This window comes from Peromyscus californicus, unplaced genomic scaffold (genome assembly GCF_007827085.1).
Source record: "Peromyscus californicus insignis strain IS unplaced genomic scaffold, ASM782708v3 Scaffold_4__1_contigs__length_199733344, whole genome shotgun sequence".
NCBI classification, from domain to species: domain Eukaryota; kingdom Metazoa; phylum Chordata; class Mammalia; order Rodentia; family Cricetidae; genus Peromyscus; species Peromyscus californicus.
The window spans coordinates 189,718,144-189,739,272 of record NW_026294562.1 but is presented as its reverse complement, the minus strand read 5'-3'; the positions used below and the strand labels follow the sequence as shown (position 1 = coordinate 189,739,272).

The 21,129-nt window shown below is 37.7% G+C and overlaps 1 protein-coding gene and 1 pseudogene across 1 annotated transcript; both read right to left on the bottom strand.

Annotated features, from left to right (window-relative positions):
• Positions 1-9,683: 9,683 nt before the first annotated feature.
• On the bottom strand, positions 9,684-10,423 carry LOC128124253 (vomeronasal type-1 receptor 4-like; annotated as a pseudogene).
• Positions 10,424-15,417: 4,994 nt separating this feature from the next.
• On the bottom strand, positions 15,418-16,407 carry LOC128124252 (vomeronasal type-1 receptor 4-like). Its single transcript, XM_052760430.1, has one exon. The coding sequence runs from the start codon at positions 16,351-16,353 to the stop codon at positions 15,418-15,420; it is 936 nt and encodes a 311-aa protein (XP_052616390.1). The 5' UTR covers positions 16,354-16,407.
• Positions 16,408-21,129: the final 4,722 nt, after the last annotated feature.

Sequence of the window (21,129 nt, the reverse complement as noted above, 5' to 3'; positions counted from 1 at the left end):
TCTACCACTCTGCAGGCTGAGTGAGACAAGAGGATTGTTATGAATCTGAGGTGATCCCAAACAAGATAGAAAGTTTGAGGCTATCGCAACCTACCTTATGAGACCCAAGCAATTCAAAACAAAACATTAAAAAACAAACCACTATCACCATTACCAGCACCACCACCAAAAAAATTGAAGACTAAGAACTAAAAGTTGTCTTAGTTAAAAAAATAATAGGACTTAGTATTGCCATTGCTCTTATTTACCCTCCAGAAAGTGACAGAGAAAGCAGTCTGGTATAGACCTGGAAACTTCATCCCTACTGGATAACCTTCACAGTACAGGAGAGTTCTATTTACATTACTGGAGTTGAAAAATTATCATCAGTTACACCCAGCTGTGACACTGTGCACTGTGACAATAAATAGCTTTGCAAGACATGCTCATTGGTGTAATAGTAATGAAGATAATTGGTTTGATAACCAAAAAATAAGGTGTTTATCTAACTTAATAGGTTTTTTTTTTTTTTTTTAGAAATGGCCCTACTATACATCCCTGCCTGTCTTGAAAGTCACAGAGATCTACCTGTCTCTGGCTCCTAAGTATTAGGATTGAAAGTATACACTATCTTGCATATCACAACTTCATAATTTTGAGGAAAATATGTATTAAAAAGGAATTAGTCAACTCAATATATAATTGACAGTAGTTAAAATTATATAATTGTGAAGTGTCAACAAGATAAAAATTAGTGAAAATCCATAAATATTGCTGTTAGGAGTATAAATTGTGATCACATGACCTTGACAATGACAACCACAGCACTCAGGAATTGTGGTGTATATGTGTGTTTATGTTGTGGGGGATTGAATCTAGGATTTTATATATGCTAGCTCAATATTATCACTTGAGTTGGATCTATGGCAAAAATTCCATTTTTAAGTTTGTATCTTCAAAATGCCATCAGGTTTGCACCTAAGCACTTTACAAGAGTGTTTAGAATTATAAAATAATTGTACACAGGCAGTCCAACACCAACTGTTCACATAAATAGTCTTATATTATGCAACGGATGGAATTTATTTACATCATAAAACTGAACAAACTTCAACTTTAAAAAATACATGGATGGATAATTTTTAATGTAACTTGTAAGAAGAGAAACTCCAAAGATCATTGATTTGTCCTTCATGGAAGCTCCTTAATGCTGGTGTTCTTCAAATTTATGGATTTTCACAGGATAGTATGGTGTTGGGGAAGGACTTCAGGTTGACCCAAAGTCAGACAAGCCACGTGATAGGCCTCTGATTTTTAAAATTGACTTCTGCGCCTTCTGCCCTATCCCTTCAACATCTGTGTACTCCAAGGGCTCAAAGCAAAGTTTTTCTCTGAATTCTTCATAATTGATTCTTTGAATTGCTTATGTAATTGTTATCTCTTTTCACTGTTACATGAACATGAGAAATTGTTTAAAATCACCCACAATACCTCATGTAGATGAGGTCACATATCTAGAGTTGGATTGGATCTGATGTCCCATATCTAGATCTCCATGTGGCCAGGGACCTAGGGAAGAATAAACTTATAAATCAAGGACTAGACTATCATCCCAATTACAGGACAGAATCAGATTCTTGTTGAGTCGCTCAGCATCCTGGTATCACCGAGCATAAACGTAAGAATGTTTTCCTTTTATAATAAGACTCAGGCAATCAGAAATTAGAACTTTAGATAGACCTTGGGACGCGGACTCTGTTCTTAGTTTTGAATGTCAAATCTTTAAAGGGCTTTCACATGAAATGGGAAGGATTTCCAGTGGGGGATGGACTGGTTCTACTTCACCGAATCCCAACAAATCCACTTTTTACCACAGGCTGTCAGAGATGATTCTTGCTATCACTCTTCATCAGGCTGACTCCTCCTTAGATTTCTCCTGTTCTTATCTTCTTCTAATCCCATATCTGTTGATGAAAGAAAATAGTCTTGAAATCATATGCACAAAGTAGTTATTGGCATATGCACTTATCATAATTTTCAGTTATCTTACATAAAACCTGTCAAAGTGTTCCATTTTCAGCTTTCTTCCAAAACATTTTTGTTAATTATTGGAGAATCTCGTACTCCAAACTCCTTCCAGGTGCACTCCTATCTATCTATCTATCTATCTATCTATCTATCTATCTATCTATCTATCTATCTATCATCTTTCTATCTATCTCCCTCTGTTCCTCTCTACTTCTGTCCTTCTTTCCCCATGAAGTCCCATTTGTGCTGCCTCTTGTGTGTGAGGCCATCACCTAGAGTGTAGTTGACCTACTAGGGGTCATAGCCTTAAAGAAAACTTGACTCTCCCTCTCCCAGAGCTATCCTTGCCAATATCTACTCAGCAAAGGGTGGGAGTTCATGCTCGCCTTCCTCCTCCATGCTGAGATTTTGTCTGGATTGAGTTGGCTTCAATCTTGTGTATGCTGTCTCACCTTCTGTAAATTCATACATGCACCTGCCCTGCAGTGTCCAGAAAGTACTGTTTTCTTGTAGTCATCCACCTCTGGCTCTTACAATATTTCTCTGCCCACTTCTCTGAGTACCCCTGAGCTAGGTTTCAAGGTAGTCCAATATAAAAAGTCTGGCACGGGGGAGGTTAGAATGGGGAAATGGGAAGATAAATATGATCATATTTCACTGTGTACATGGATGAAAAACCTCAAAAAAAACAAAAAAAATTAAATTAAATAGGAAATATTCATGCTTAGGAACATGGATTATACCCAACCCTCCTCTTTTCTTTTTTGTTTGTGAAATTGAGTTTCACTGTGTAGTAAGTACATGCTAGCCTCAAACTCTTTATCCTCCAGTTTCAGCCTTCAGAGTGTTAGGATTACAGATTAGTGCCATACTGACCAGGTTTTCTTTCCCTGTGGTTTCAGCATGAAAGTCTATGTAAAAATGTTTGTAATAAAGATTGCCTTCAGTTACTTACATGAAAAAAAAAAACTTTAGGAGTCACAAATTTTCTTTCATTTCAGAGTGAGGACGGAGTTACTATTATTCTTAGACTTTCATAGTTGATCAAAATCATAAAAATAATCTTTTCTTGGAGTCTAAATGGGGAAAGCCGATCACTGACTTATTAGAGGTGCTTGTATTTTCTGAATCTAAGGGAGAGTTTTGGGACATGAAGCTAAGATGTGAGAAGGAATAGTAAAAAGTTTCTTTGTCATATACATCAAGACCCTAAAGACCTCCACCATTCTGTGCTACAGTGAATCATACCAGGGGTTCCTGAAGACAGGTCATCCAGGAGGAGACAAATTAAGCTCAAAGCCTGGGATTGAATGAGGAGCACCACACATGGAGCAGGGCATTCCTGGAACTGCTGTATCTGAAGACATCTCCCTTTCTCTGTGAATTTATGCTGTTCAAAAACACTGTTCCTACAACTCTCATTTATATAAAACCTCATGTGTTCGTTTGTTTTTAGCTTCATTAGAACTCTACTGAGATTGATCTCCTCAATGTCCATCTAATTTCAATCATGCATCATTTCAATAAAAGCACCATTCTTTTATTTCTGGTGAGGAGTTAAACCAAGTTTTCTCCCATAGTGCTGAAGACTTTGAATATAGTCCTGGATGCCTAAGAATACAGATTTTAATGACTATATATTTTACTTTCTTTCCTTATACAGTCTAGTCCCTATCCTTCAGATAAATTGCTTTCTATGCCCTTTAGATTAAGAAAATGATTGGAAGTTCCAGGCCAGTCTGGCCCACAAAGCAAGTTCCAGGAAAGGCACAAAGCTACACAGAGAAACCCTGCTTAAAAAAAAAAGGAAAAAGAAAAAGAAAAGAAAACAATTGGTATATATAATTTTTTTTTTTACCATTAACTGCTATTCAGTTGGGACTTTTGTGTCTAAAACCACATTCAGAATTGTGTCATATCCTGACATGTTTTAATCTATGATATAAAATGGTTCACATTTTCCCTTGCTCCTGTGGATTTTCTTGCTTTGTGTTGCACTGTGCTAAACACTCCTTATAATCAATATATGTTTGTTCACTGCTTTTTCGATTCTTGATCACACTCAGTCATGGAACATTTATTAAATGAATGTGCCACTGTTCACTAAACTTCTACCACTAGAAATGCTGAAGAATGAGACACCATTCTTGAGTGGCTTCCTAGACACAGATCTACTCCATGTGTCTTTATCACAGCCATGTTACATTTAGGTAATAATCCTTCATAACAGATCTTCCATCATTCTCTCTCTGCTCTCCTTCTTTATCTTCCTCTCACTTTACCTACATTTTTTGTGTAGATGGTTACTCAAGCATAAAGATTTTTGAGCATTGATAGTCTTTTGAAACCCATCTTTTAATACAATTAGTAAAAGTATTTTTATTCTTTGTCTGCTTTTCTGCCCATATGGACCTGTGGACAGAGGCCAGAGAGATGTCAGATCCACTGGAACTGGAGTTAAAGGATGTTGTAAGCCACCTACCATGGGTACTGGGCACTGAACTCAGATCCTTTTGAAAAGTACCAAGTGCTTATAACCACTGAGCCATCACTAACATTCTTTATCTGATGGTCTGTCTTACCATTTTAAAATATCTTGACGCATTGTTGAGACAGTGATTTGCAATTCAGGCAACTATCCCAAGTCTCATGACATTATTTGGAATATGTTCATCATTTCTCTGGGTGATCTGGGCATTCTTAGAAACTTAGCATTATACCTTTCCAATGTAAATCTATTTTCTTCCTTAAATCAAAGAGACAAAGACTTATATAGAGGTTGAATTATTTTAGGATATCAATGATAATCAATATTTAAAATAACTTTCAAAATATAAACATATCCTATTGTGTTTTTTAATTCATGCAACAGTAATTTATGCCATCTCAAGTTTCCTGACATATATTTAAATTGATATGTTGACATCACTGTTCAGTATTTTATTCCTATTAATGTCTGTGAGAAAAATTAATTTTTACATTAATTCTTATTGTGCACTGTTTAATTGATCATAATAGAAAAATTGTTAAGCTAGACTTTAAACAGAGTATTTAGAAGTATTTTTCTTGGGGCTAGAGAGGTGTCTTAGCAGGTAAGAGTACTTGCTGATCTTCCAGTGGAACCAAGTTTAGTTCCCAGCACCCACATCAGATGGTTTGTGCATGCCTGTAACTCCACCTTCAGGAGATCTGAATATCTTTCTGTGGTCTGCAAACACATGGCATACTTACACATAAACACAGGCACACACATCCAAGCATGTGGCAGGGTACTGTGCTGTTGTTCCCTTTGGGGGAGGGGGCCAAGTAGGCACAGAGTCAAGGACACAGACTCTGGGAGAATGTTGAAACAACAAGCTCAGTTTATTCAGGAAGAGGCAAGCCTTTTATAACCTTCACCCCACCCTGGGGGAAGGTCTGATGAATATGCATCAGCTGGTGTGACATAGCTGCTTCTCATTGGTACAGGTCATCTCCAGATCATGTCTCAGCTACTGTTGCTAAGGTCCTTAGGCCAACTCAAGTTGGGTTCAGAAAGTATCTTTTTTTTTTTTTTTGGTTTTTTTTTTTTTTTTTTTTTTTTTGAGACAGGGTTTCCCTGTGTAGCTTTGCGCCTTTCCTGGAACTCACTTGGTAGTCCAGGCTGGCCTCGAACTCACAGAGATCCGCCTGGCTCTGCCTCCCGAGTGCTGGGATTAAAGGCGTGCGCCACCACCGCCCGGCTAGAAAGTATCTTTTTTACTGGTTTGGGCAGGCTGGCCCTCAAGTCTGTTATGGATGAGTCATCCCACACATGCACACATAAATTAAAGTATATTGCTAAAACATAAACATTGTCTTTATTTTTAATTTTCTGCCATATTGACTTCATGATTATTTTTGAACAGTTATGATGTTCATGAATAGTATAGTTTTATTTCTGACTTTAACATAGATGAGAAGCAGCTGGGTGGTGGTGGCGGCGGCGGCAGCGGTGGCGGCACACGCCTTTAATCCCAGCACTCAGGAGGCAAAGGCAGGCAGTTTTTTGGGAAAGCCTTAAAGCTACGTAAAGAAACCCTGTCTCGAAAAAACGGATTAAAAAAAAAGATGAGAAGCTTGATTCAAAGTCATCCTCTGGAACAATCTTTGAATCCTATCAGAATATATTTTACAAAGGCATTATTAAACAAATTCTACAGTTTGTTTATACTATATCTAAGATATTTATATCTCTATACAAAATAGCCACAACAATGAACAGTGTATAATATATATAACAAATATGTTAAGATTAATGAGTAAAACTTTAAAAACTTGAGAACACTGAAATCATCATTAAATTTCATTAATTGTATATAACAAGTACCACCAAGATTGACACGAAATATTCATTAATAAAATCAGCCAACTTTTGGACAGTGTTTATCTTTGTAAAAGATATATAAAGTCAATGAAGATGTGGCTATTTGAATTAAACTAATTAAATTTTTTAGAATTATGAGTACATGTGTAGGGGGGATATATGCAAGTGAATACAGTTCCCATGGAGGCCAGAGGGGCATCAGATCTCCTGGAGTAGGTGTTACAGGTGGTAGTGAGTTTTATAATTTGGGTGTGGAAACCCAACTCAGGTTCTTTGAAAGAGCAGCCAGTGCTCTTAATCATTGAGCCAGTTCATGGATTATGGACAGATTTTATTCCCACAGGGGCCCCACAAACAGACAAAGCTATTCAACTTTTTGTAGCCCATTGCCTATGGTAGGACACCTTGCACAGCCTTGATGCAGAAGGGAAGGGGCTTGGACCAGCCTCAGCTGAATGTGCCAAACTTTGCTGACTCCCCATGGGAGGCCATACCCGTTTGGCACTTAGAAGTACTAAGAGAAATCAAACATATCTATATGAAGAATTGTACTTAAACCCCTCTAGTAGATACACTGCCAATAAATGAAAACTGAAGACTCAAAATATCCATGACAAGATAGATGACTAAAAATATAGTGGACTACACTTCTCAGCACTAAAGAACTAAGTGTGTATATAAGCATAACTGATAAATTTCATGATACAATTCTGAGTGCACTCAGAAGAAAATTACAATGCATTTCATGATTTCAATCATACAAAATTTTATGGATTAAGAGTCAAGTGCAGTGGAAAAAAACAGTGGTTGTCTGGTGGACACAAAAAGAAATATTAATGCACAAGGTACATGTATGAGTAATGATCAGGTCTATAATGATGATGTTGAGGGTAGTTTTATGGGAATGTAAACTTATTAAAATACAGTTTAAATGTGTGCCATTTATTGCATGTCTTTGATGCTTTATTAAATGCAGTCCCTTGATCCCTAGCTAGTCCTGTTTGCTGCATGTGTCACACAGAGTTTACTACACATTTCCTACTAGAAACAGTATCACACCAAGTAACCACAGCTGAATTATCAAATCCAGAGTATTTATATCTATGTAGCAATATATCTCATCTCTTAACTCCTTTCACATTTTCAGAATAATGACAATGGTGCCTTTAGTGGTAGAAGAAAACAAAACACTCTCATGAAAAATCCAAGCCAAGATTCAATGTAGCATTTACCAAACTTCATTCTTAAGAGCATGTTCACATCCAAATTGTGCTTTATGCAATAAGATACACTAATAAGACAAGACAAACTACTGACCAGAAGAAACAACAAAATGAGAATAAAATTCTCAGATGTATTGGAACTGGAGGACCAAGTGACAATTTCTGTTATATGCAGAGAAAGCTCACAGATATTGCATTAGACTTTAAGATTTTAAGTACTTAGTTTCCTACAAACATAAATAAGGAAAAATATCCTATTTTGTTAAATGGGCAAATGGAAGTGAAACTAAAGGTGAGATATTGAATAAAAACTTAAAGTGTAGATTCAGACACTCTAAGAAGACTTGAGGAGGTACTCATGGTTTCAGGGTGTCATTGTTATGTTGAAATAATATGTTAATGCCCGTTATTAATGGAACAAAAGTCAGGACTGAAGGTCTCCCTACCAAGTCCATGTGTTAACATGTAACACCCAACAACATAGAGAAGATGGAGCTTTTATCCCCCAGAGCTAAGGACTTGGGTTATTGGGGTGTGCACTCCCTGGGGACAAGAAGACAGCAGATTAGACCCATTTCTTCTTTGCAGATAAAGAAATTTTCTCCTAGGAAAAGTTATTTTAAATTCATTACATTAATAAGGTAACTTCTCAGGAGAAAGCAGGAGGCCAGAGGTTTACTGTTTGAAGAAATGAATATATATAAAAAATAGAATTACACACAACTAAAACTTTTTGGTAATCTTTAGAAAGTAGATGTTGGAGCATATAGAATGCAGCATCTACAGTCATGGAGATGGGCATATGAGGAAAATGAACCAAGCGGACCACAGGGCTGTGGTGACAGGTTTTATCTACTTTTGTTTTAATCATGTATTAATGCTACATACTAAGGTGTCGCATCATGATTCTTTCATACATGTGTGTTATGTGCTTGTGTTATATTTACCCGTCATTCTTTTCTCCTCTCTGGTTCTTTTTTTTTTATTTTGTTTTTGTTTTTGTTTTTTGAGACAGGGTTTCTCTGTGTAGCTTTGCGCCTTTTCTTGGAACTCACTTGGTAGCCCAGGCTGGCCTGGAACTCACAGAGATCCGCCGGCCTCTGCCTCCCGAGTGCTGGGATTAAAGGCGTGCGCCACCACCGCCCGGCATTCCTCTCTGGTTCTTATCTTCTTCTCAGTAGTCCATATTTTACGCTGATTCCTTTTTGTTCTTGGACTTCACATGAAAGAAAGTGTACCCTTTGGCTTTGTGAAGCTAACTACTATTTTCTTTCTTTTTTGTGATTTTTTTGGACAGGGTTTCTCTATGTAACAGTCCTGTCTGTCCTGGATCTCACTCTGTGGACCTGGCTGGCCTCAGGTCCAGGCTGAACTCAGAGTTCCATCTGCCTCTGCTTTCCCAAGTGCTGGGATTAAAGGCCTGTGCCACTGCCACCCAGGCCTGACTAATTTTCTTAAGGTGAATTCTATCCATTTTTCTATAGCATTTTCAGGACAGCTGCAGAGCTGGCTCAGTGGGTAAAACCATGTAGTGATCTTCTAGAGGAAATGAGTTCCAGTGGCTCAGAACTGGATGTTACTCCTTTTCCAGAGGATCCAACGTGCTCTTCTTGCCTCTGTGGGCAGTGGGCAGTGAAGGAACACATACATACCCTGAGGCACACACACACACACATGCATATATGAAATAAAAATTTTAAAATCTGATCAAAACATCTTGGGTCTAGAGAGTTGCTTGGTGGTTAAGAGTATCCAGGAGCTTCAAATGGTGATTCAAAACCAAAGGTAGCTCCAGTGCTAAGAGGTTCAATACCCTTTTCTGACATCTGCAGGTACTTTATGCATGTGATGCATGGACACATATGCAGTAAAAATCCACATACATGTAAAATAAGAACACCTCTCCCCCCCAAATGAGCAGGAAATCTTTTCTGAGTATTCCAATGATGTTTGCTCTTTCACATGCATTTTCTCATGTTCACATGTAGTATCCATATTATAACATAATAACTGTATAATATGCTGCTGGTTCTACACTGCTGAATAGTAAATTATGTAAGAAAATATTATAATGAAATATCTGGATATCACACTACATGGCACCGGTGTCAGTTACAGGATACTTGATACTTTGCAACTGCATTCTTAGTATTCTGCAACAAATAAAAGAATATGCCAATATATAAGTAAAGACGGATGAGCAGGACTCATGCCAAACTTGGAAGAAGCTATCTCTTACCACAGCAGGTAAAAATATGCTGGAATTGTATTTTATATTGGTGATGACAGCAATGGGGTAAAATATGGAAAAGCATATTTCGAGAAATAGAAATACACTTACTCCCCTTAGCGTTGGACTTTTTTGAGTAGTTCATAAAGATGACAGAAAGGAAGAGAATGAGTAAGAGATGACAAATATGCACACCAGGATGAGGACAGTTTGGGTGGCTCTGTCCTCAAATGAGACTTTTATTAAGTGCTGAGCACTGGGAACATGCTTGGCTTGTCTCTTATGTCTGCAGAGGATAATCGCCATGGAGACTCTTGAGCAGATTGTGAGATCCAGACAGAGGCCATCAGGGAAGCACAGTAAGAACATATATAGTACAGCTGCCACATTTCCCGAAGCAAACTATGAGCAGCACTTGTGAATCACCCCGTTAGTCACATTTTTATTGTAAACAGGACCTGACATTTTTGCAGGATTCACAATGTTTTAAAGCATGTGCACAAGCCAACTGAGTAAGCACAAGAGAACGATGAACTTGGTGGCTTTGTGTTTAAGTTTCATCCACCTGGAGTTGCTAGGACTGATTGTGATTGCTTGGAAGCAACTCAGTAGGCACATGCCCTATACCCCACCCCCATTCATTGTAGTGTTACTGCACCTGTAGCTGAAAAAGTAATTGTTTGCCTGTGTACTAGGGAAACTCCCAGAGGAACCTCATGCAGGCCCCCACAACACTTCACCTTCCACGTGTTGAGTCATAACTCTTGTTACTATTTTTTCCTTAGTAATTTTATTTATTTATTTATTTGTTTGTTTATTTATTTATTTACTGTCTGGGCCATATGTCCTCAGTTAGGGATGGAGTTTAACAAAACCCTCACTCACGCTAGAAAGGTGACTCCCTTAATTCTATGCCTGTCTTTTTTTTAATTAAGGAATTTTTTATTCATTTTACATGCCAACCACAGATCCCCCTCTCTTCTTTCCTCCCACCCCTCCAGCCTTCACCAACCTACCCTCCATTGCCTCCTCCAACAAGGTAATGCCTCCTATGGGGAGTCAGCAGAGCCTGGTACATTAACTACAGGCAGGTCCATATACTCACTGGTGTGTGAGGTCATCCACTGGAACTTGGTTTGTAGGGGATATACCCTAAGGAAAACTGACTCTCCCTGTCTAGAAGCAATGAAGTGTCCAAGTCCCTCCCCCACCCTCAAAGCTGAGTAAGGTGTCCCACCATAGGTAGTGGGCTCCAATAAGCCAGCTCATGCACCAGGCATGAATCCTGATCATACTGCCAGGGGGCCCCTTAAGCAGACCAAGCTACACAACTGTCTGGCTTATGCAGAGGGCCTAGTCCTGAAGGACAAACATGGTATGTACATACTCATAAGTGAATAGTAGATATAAAGCAAATCGTAGCCAGATTGTGGTTGTCTTATGCAGGCAACCACAGCTGTTGAGAGTTCTTGAGTGCAGTGGTCCCGTCATAGCCAGCAGGTATTGCTTTTCTGGGATCCTCCATGGCAGCAGACTCACGATTTTTCCATGCCCTTTTCTATGATATTACGTGAACCCTCCAGTGAAGAGTATCACACAGATATTCCATTTGTGATTTCACCTATTAGAGCCATTTATTCTCTGCATTTAGGTCAATGTGATAATCACCTTCACAGAACAGAGAAACTTGCCTGATGAGTTTTGAGTGCTGCACTAATCTATGGCTACAGGCATAAGAATTTAGAGGGTAATTTGACACGTAATCCTTTTAGCAAAATAGCGGCATTGTTTTCATCAATAGGGCTATGAGGTCCCCTGCCATGGATTCCAGGCCCAATTTGCATTGCCAGGCTTCCTCTAGAGCAATGGTTCTCAACCTGGGGTGAGCACGAAAAACACATTTTAAGATGGTCTTAGAAATCCCCAACCATAAATTTATTTTTGTTGCTGCTTCATAACTATAATTTTCTACAGAGTGGTGTCTCAGTTCCTAATAGATTGGAATATGTGTTTTCTGATGGTCACGAACCACAGGTTGAGAACCTCAGCTGTAGAGCAAGCCCTAAATCCAATCAGAAAGCAGCTGGTTACTCCAATAATAATTGTGCCACCAATGTACCCATGGAGTATCTTACTGTGCTGATCATTGTTTTAGTTTACAGTGTTCACAGCTGGATAAGACTATTGGTGACTTTCTTCTTCCAACATCCTGAATGCATCGCAAGGATGAAACATCTTGGTCAATATGAACTTGATTCCTCATGTTCACATCCAAAGTGTGTGGTATTTTCAGGAAAAAGTTCCTGCCATAAAGTTTTTGATGGCAACCAAGAGCAATGTGTTGTTTGGGGTTCTCCAGGACACTCAAAAAAAAAAAAAAAAAAAAAAACAAACAGGGAGAGGCATCTCAGACTGGTATTTTAGTTGTCAACCTGTGGCTTCTGAAATTAGCATAATACTCTGTATAGGATAACCCCAATTAAATATTCAGAGGACTTACTATACAATCCTACCTGAAACACACATTACCTCATAATAACCCAGTTGTATTATCAAACCTGGATTATTTATATCTATGTGGCAATATTGTCTAATCTCTTATCATCTTTAACATTTTTATCATAATGGTTTCATTTGTGGCTGAAAAAAAACAAATTACTTTTATGAAAAACCTAAGCTATGATTAGCTGCAACATTTAGCAACCTTCCTTCTTTAGAGCATATTCACATACAAATTGTATTTTATAGAATTAAGATACAGTAATAAGAGCCTGGTCTACAAAGCGAGTTCCAGGAAAGGCGCAAAACTACACAGAGAAACCCTGTCTCGAAAAACCAAAAAAAAAAAAAAATGATACAGTAATAAGATAATACAAACTACTACCCAGAGGAAACACAATATGAGGATGAAATTCTCAGATGTATTAGAGCTGGAGGACCAAGTGATGATTTCTGTAATATGCAGAGGAAGTTCACAGATAATGCATTAGACAAAAGCCAAATAATTAAATCAGAGAAGACTTTAAAATGGTCAATTTCCTACAAACACAAATGAGGAAAATTGTCCTGTTTTGTGAAATTTGCAAGTGTAAATAAAACTGAAGATGAGATATCTGAATGAAATAAACTTAAAAGTGTAGAAACAGACTGTCTAAACAGACTCAAGGAGGGTAATCATGGCTTGGTGTGTCACTGTTATTTAGAAATAATATGTCAATGCCTGTCAATAATGGTGCAAAAGTCAGGATTAAAGGGCTACCCACAAATTCCATGTGTTAACATGTAGTCATCCACCCATCATACTTATTCTTCTATTATAGAGTACATCCCAGTAACATCAACTGAATACAGCACAATAAGATACAATAAGACCAGGCACAAACCCTCACATCAAGGATGGACAAGGCAACTCAGTGGAAAAGGGGACAAAGAGTAGGCAAAAGAGTCAGAGACATCCCCAGTCCCACTGTCAGGAGTCCCTCAAAACCCCAAGCCGACAACCATAAGATATATGCTGAGGACCTAACCCAGACCCATGCAGGCTCCGCAATTGCAGCTTCAGTGTCTGTGAGCCTCCATGAGCTTTGCTTAGTTGGTTTCTCAGGCCATGCACCCCCAGTGTCTTCGACCCCTCTGCTTTCCACAATTCCTCTTGTCCCTCTCCTCAGATCTCAGGGAACTCCTTGCTTAGTTACCAAAGTTCAGGCTCCATATTCTCCATTAGTAGGCATCCTCATTAGGGTTACCTTTGTATATTGCAGGAAGTTTCCACTGCACTAGGTATCCACATTGCTCACCAAAAGCTATCTAATTTCAGTCATTTCTCCCCATATTCTTTCCCTCCATCCCTCCACCTACACCTGCTACCACCAATTTCCATCCCTACCCACCCTCATTCCACCTGAAAAATCTATTCGATTTCCCATCCCAAGGAGATCCATGCATCTCCACGTGAGCCCTCATTGTTCCTTCGCATCTCTGGGTCTGTGGATTGTAGCATGGTTATCCTTTTACTTTACAGCTAATATCCACTTTTCAATGAGCACATACCATGTTTGACTTTCTGCCTATGGGTTACTGGAGTTGGCGTTTTCTTTGAGCTGCCAACCAGCTTCCCAACAAAGATACGGAGACTTATTATTAATTAGGAACGATCTCTCTTAGCTTAGCCCTGTCTCACTAACTCTTTTAAATTAATTTAAGCTGTATCTATTCATTTAAATTTTGCTTTGGGGCTTTTTGCCTTTCTTTCATTCTGTATGTCCTATTTACCTGTTTCCTCTTTGTCTGGCTGGCTTGACTGTGCCATCTCTCTGTCATCTCCTTTTCCTTCTTTTTACTCTCTGGAACCTAAATTCCTTTTTCTACTTATGCTCCCTGCTCAGAATTTCGAACTATACCTCCTCCCCACTCTTGGCTATTTAGTTTGTTATTAGACCAATCAGGTCCCTTAGGCAGGCAAGTTAAACAGCAACATATCTTTACATAATTAAGCAAATGCAATACATCTTTACATAGTTAAACAAATATTCTGCAACATAAAAATGCAACACATCTTTGCATGGTTAAACAAATATTCTTCAACAGGTTTTGTCACTCAAGATGATTGTTTAAGTTCTATCCATTTGCTTGCAAATTTCATGACACCATTTTTTAAACCACTGATACTACTCCATTAAATGCATTACATTTTCTTTATACTTTCTACAGTTGGGGGTCATCTAGGCCATTTCTACTTTCTGGTTATTATAAATAAAGTTACTAAGAAAATACTTGATCAAGTGTCTTTTTGGAGCATCCTTTGGTTATATGTCCAAGAGTGGCACAGCTGCATCTTGAGGTGGATCCATTAAAAGATATCTGAGGAATTGCAACTCTGATTTCCATAGTGACTATAGAAGTTTGCACCCCCACCAGCAATGGAGGAAGGTTTACTCTTGCTCCATATCCTCACAAGCATGAGTTGTCACTTGTGTTTTTGATTTTAGCCATTCTGACAGGTGTAAGATGGAATCTTAAAGTAGTGTTGACTTGCATTTCAACATGGCTAAGGATGGTGAACATTTCTTTAAGTGTTTCTTAGCCATTTGAAACTCCTCTATTGAGAATTCTCTGTTTAGATCTATACCTTATTTTTAAATTAGATTGTTTGGTTTATTCATGTATAGTTTCTTAAGTTACTTATATATTTTGAATATTAGCCCTTTATCACATGTGGAATGGGTGAAAAATCTTATCCCATTCTGCAGGCTGTCATTTTGTCCTATTGTGGTGTCCTTTGTCTTACAGAAGTTTTTTACATTCAAGAGGTCTCATTATTAATTGTTGATCTTAGTGCTTGCACTCTCCCTATTCTGTTCAGGATATTGTCCCTGTGTCAATGAGTTTAATGCTATTCCTCATTTTCAATGTTCATTGTATCAGATTTTATGTTGAGGTCTTTCATCCACATGGACTGGAGTTTTATTGCCAGTTGTTGTGGCACACACCAATTAGCTCTGCTGAAGGAGATGGATGCAGGAGGGTGCTCAATATTTTCAAACTAGAGTCTTAGCAGTCTACAACAGATAAAAGAATATGCCAATATATAAGCAAAGGCAGATAAGCAGAGCTCATGTTGAACTTGGAAGAAACTTTTTCCTACCACAGCAGGGTAAAAATATGCTGGAACTAGACTTGATATTGCTGATGAGAACAAAGGGGCAAACTATGGGAAAGCATATTTCTAGAACTAGAAATACACTTACTCCCCATAGCATTGGACCTTTGGAGTAGGTTGCAAAGATGACCATAATGGATGAGAATGAGTAAGAGATGACAAATATGCACACCAGGGTGAGGATAGTTTGAGCAGCTCTGTCCTCAGGTGAGACTTTCAGAAAGTTCTGAACACTGTGAATGTACTTGACTTGTCTCTTATGTCTGGAGAGGAGACTCACCATGGAGACACTTGAGCAGGCCATGACACCCAGACACAGGCCATCAGAGAAACACAGTAAGAACACATACAGTCCAGTTGCCACATTGTCAAAAGTAAACCATGAGCAGTACCCATATTTCATCCTGCTAGTTGTATTTTTGTTGTAAATAGGGCCTGACACTCTAGTTGGAGTCAAGATGTTTAGGAACAGATGCACAAGCCAGCCTAGTGAGCAGGAGGGACCAATGTACTTGGTCACTCTGTGTTTAAGAGTTATCCACCTGGAGTTGCTGGGGTTGATTGTGATCGCTTGGAAGCAACTCAGTAGGCACATGGCATACAGGGACACCCCCCTCATTATGCGGTAAATATACACTATCAATTTACATCCAACATCATCTAGAAAATATTTAAATCCAAAATCTGACATTGTCCGTGGAATGCCTCTTAAGATGAGAGACAAGCAGTTGGCTAAAGCCAAGTGTTCTATAATCAGGTCTTTTGGCATTAAATGCCTTCCATTGAGTATCAAAATGAGATAATAAAATAGTATTGAGGAATTTCCAAGCACTCCCACTGTAATCAGGGAAAAGAGGAAAATTCCCATTGCCAAGTTGTCAGAAGCCATTTTCAATGCGATTAAAAATGTAAATAAATTTATTATGGTCAACAGACCCTGGAAATATACTATGGATGTACATTATTTCATGATGTTAGCTAAAATAATATATTTATCAGTTTGCTGTATTTACATAGCTCTCTCATTAAAGAAGAATTTCTAAAACTTTGTTCTTTATTGAAGGACATATCTGCACTCTTTAAATGGAAAGTTTTGAATATGTTTACTGAAGATTAATGTTTTCACAGGACCAGGTGCCACATGACCTTCAAAATAGCAATAAAGAGAGGCAGACATATATGTGAATTTGAGGCTCACCTGATCTACAGAGTGACTTCGAGGACAGCCAGCGCTACACAAAGTGAAACTGTCTCAAAAAGACCTTCCCCAGGAACTAATGTTTTCTTTGCTTTTGACTAAACACAGTGATTTAGGGTCAATTTTCAAAGAAAGAATTTTTAAAACATCCCATAATTTCTGAAATTCACATGACCAAAACACAAAATTCATTGCGAAAACCAAGAGAAAATGTGTGAAAGTCATATTTGGAATGAGGGATTAAATGTTCAGAATATAAAAAATATTTTATTTTAAGATATATTTTTATTGTTAATTGTGTGTGTACTGGGGGTGGCTGCCTAGGAATATGAATCGCAGCAGGGGCCTGAAGCATGGGCTCTCAGGCAGATGTGAGCAACTGGTAGGAGTCAGTAACTGGACTCAAATTCAAAGTAAGGTTAGTATGCACTTTGAAACACTGACTCATCTCTCTACCCTAAAAAAGAATATTTAAAACTAAGTTTGAAAAATCTTAAATTTAAAACAAATGAGAGATGGATTCCAGATCTGGATAAATTTCCTACAACAATTCAGAAATGTTAAAAATGTATGTAAAATGAGGCCCAACACCACCAATAATTAAGGGAATACAATGAGGTGCTGTCAAGCAAAGTTGCAACAAGCTGTCATCACATACAATATAAACAGTTATTAATCAAAGCAAATTAACATAAATAAAAGCATGAGTTAAAGCTGCCTAATATAGGTAAAATAAGAACCCTTGTTTCTGCTCTATAGGAAAGTAGAATGTTGTAGAAGACTTACAAATTAGTCTTGGTTTTCTTCAACAAAATTTACAAATCATTACCAAGTTCCAATTGGAGTGTTACTGCATCTCCCATGTGTTGGGTCATCAACTGTTGTTATTAATAATGACCAATGCTGTACAAGGATCAGGGAACATGAGCAGATACAAAGCCCCACAGAGAGTGGCCAGTGTTGAGTAAGAGGGATAAAAGAGGGGTTTGACATTCTATACCATTTCCCTCCAGAAACTCAACTGTTCTCAGGAAGAATCTCAGGAAGATACAGTCACTGCTTTCGTGAATGTTTTGTGTGACTCAATGGTCAGACCTTCTGACCATGAATGGCTTTGCATAAAATGTATATCCATTTGCATAAGAACCATGATATCATTATATACCCTACAATACACAAAATTAATGTTAAATTATTCAAAAGTTGAAATACTAAAACTTTCATAAGAAAATGTTAGTAATATAATATGTAGTAGAGGTAGCAAGGATCAGCAATTCAGGAAATGCTCAAAGAATTAATGAGTGGAAATGAGTGAAATTAAAAACTTTCTGCACATTAAGGAAACTACCAACTGAGTGGAGATATATCCTACAGAATGGTAGAAAATCATTGACTTAAGTATTTCACTCAGGATATTTTTACCTAGAATATATAATGGAAAAATAAAGATTAAATAGTCCCTTAACAAACTTCCCAGCCATCAAACAGGTTAATGAAATGGGCAGTGAGAAGATATCCATGGGGGTTAATGAATTTTAAAAGTGTTCAATATATTTAGCTATCAGGGAAATTCAAATTACAAATATTTTGAGACTCTATTGAAACCTTTAAATGATTAACATCAAGAAAATAGACAACAACAAATACTGACAATGTGGGGAAAAGGATTCTGCATTCTATATTGATGGGATAGAATGTATTGGGTTCATTATAAAAATAAATACAAAGCTTTCTCAATATACTAAAATAGAATTACTAGGTAACATAGTTGTATAATTTTGGAGCATGTACCCAAAGGATTCTATGTCCTACCCAAGAGAAGTTTGTAAATCCATGTAAACTGTTGAATTGTTCACAACAACAAGGAAATTATGTCCATCCAGAAATTCATCAGTAGATAATGGAAGTTTCCTATATATACACAGTGGAATTTTGTTCATCTGTAAAGGAGAATGAAGTCATGAAATACTCAGGAAAAACTTACAAAGAAGTCAAGAAGGTGACAGAGACACAGGAAAACAGAAACCACATGTTCTTTCTCAAAGAGGGACATGGATAACAATGTCCACATGTACAAAAGTGTTGAGAGTATGTGTTTATAGGATATGCTTCCAGAAAGGAGGTCAAAAGATGCAGAAGAAAGTGGTATTGAGGAGTCAGGGGGGAGGAAATAGGACAAATGTATCATTAAAGTAAAAAGAATTATAAATTTATAGAGAGGTGCCTGTGGATTTGGGGGAAATGGACAAGGAAAGTGGAAGAGGATAATCAATAAATTTGCTTGAAAATACCATAATGACATCAAGTACTATGTTTGTTAATTAAAATATTTAAAAATTAAACCACATGATGAAAGGAGAGAACCAGCTCCCCAAACATCGTCTAACCTCCACACATGCATGCTGTGCGATGTGTCCATTCCTTCCCAACAGTCCCTGAATCATGTGATGAAAATTTAAAAGACATTAGAGTGATGATTGGCAGGGATGCAAAGGGAAGGTGATGAGTGTTTGTTTCTTGGGCACAGAATTTTGGGTTTGTGGTGAAATGTTCTGGAAATCAGCTGCATATCAATAGGATCATTTTTCACATGACTGCACTATGCACTGACAATAGTTAATATGATAAATATTTGTAGTTAAAACTTGATTCTAATTTAAAAAGTAAGTGCACTGTGGTCAATAAATGAGAAATTCTTGCAATGTTGTGTACTGCAAAACTAAGGGGATGGCAGTCAATTAAGATGACACTGACTTGGACTCATAGGTCAGTGTTATAAAGCTTAGCATCATTGATAAACTTGCCTTTTGTCTACAAGCAAGAGTTAGAAGAGTATTAGATAGGTATATATAATATGACAAAATTTTGATGCTGTTATCTTGGTTTGAGATTAACTTATTCACAGAATTACATGACATGAGGAAATATATGATAGCTTTGAAACTCTAGACAGTGACAAGACAAGAGAAGTAAGGAAAGCCAAACATACTTGTGTGTCTTTTCCAGAAGAGAAGAGGCCTAATTCTTCACATGACAATAGTACTTTATCATTATGTTCTTGCAGATAACACGTGAGCTGGAACCACATAACAACCAGTTTGGAGGTATATTTAGTGAAACATAGATACAGAATCAGGAAAACAAGATTCATGTTTAAGAATAGCTAAAATACCAAGAAATAAATAATATTCCTAGTATGCATCTATTCCTTACTTGTAATTCATTCCATTTTTAACTCTTAATTTTCAAGCTTCTATAAAACTCATCTTTCCTAGTAGAATAGTCACCCTATAATTCTATCATTGATAAAAAATTTACAAATTCCTATAATCTAGATATTTAGATATAAAATTAGAATATAGCATTTTCCAGAAATATATAAATTGATTCATAATAGGAATGAAAAGATTAAAAGTACTTCAAGCCATTCAGAATGAGATGGGGATATAGCTCAAGGCTTGTCCAGTTGGCAAAATGCCCTGGTGGAGATTCCCCAATATTATCAGTAAACAAAAAGAAGAATCCAAATAAATCTTCTCAATAAATCTGAAACTTAGGAAGAGACACACAGAAAGAGATAGAGAGAAGATGAGGGAGATGGAGCCAGAGCCAGAGAGGAGAGATAGAGACAGAGGCGACCAAGCGAAGCTAGAGAGATGAAATGAGGTGATATCACTAGGAGATACATTACTAAGATATTTCTACTACGAGAGACTCATGGGAGGAGTAGGGTTCACACACCTTAGAGAGGACAGAAGACAGTTGACTCTGCCCTGAGATAGAAATAGCCCCAATTTTATCTAAAAACCCATTCAAATTCCCTGTTCTTAAACCAACACCAGTTTCCCCTACCCCACCTATTCCTTTATATCTTAACTTCCTTCTTTCTCTCTTTTCTTCCTTCCTTCCCTCCTTTCTTCCTCTCTTTCTATCTTCTTTCCCTCCTCACCTCTTCCTTTCTTTCCTTTCAGCAGAGCTGTTGAAAGATTATTTTAATAAAGATTTCTTAAGAAAAAGCACAATTAAGATAGGTACTGAGCTAGAGAATAAAACTTATCCAATAGCATAAGAAGTACTCCAAGAAGTACTTTCTAATGTATTTAGTTCTTGGTATGCCTATTCTCTGGTCACTCACCTTAGTCCTCGGTGACACCATGATGGTAGGTGTTGCCATGAGAAGTGAAACTCTGCTATAACTGGGATGGTACACTTTCCCTGATTTAAAGGTTCATGATCTCTTGGTACTCTTTCCCAGAAGATTGGTGATTTTCAACTCACTTCTAGACTCATGACAGCATCTCCACAAGGATCTGAAGTAACTTTCCAACACCTTGGTCATGTCACAAAAGAAAACAAAATGAGCAACTCCAAGGAAGCAATTAGGAATTAGAATGGGAACTTTTCTGTCAGTCCTTTGGGCACAAAGCATATGGCAGAGAGGCATGCAGAAGGAACAGAGCCCCATTG

What these genes read in the sequence shown, in the direction of transcription:
- LOC128124252 (XM_052760430.1), bottom strand. Translation starts at nt 16,353, where the DNA reads ATGGCTTCTGACAACTTGGCAATGGGAATTTTCCTCTTTTCCCTGATT.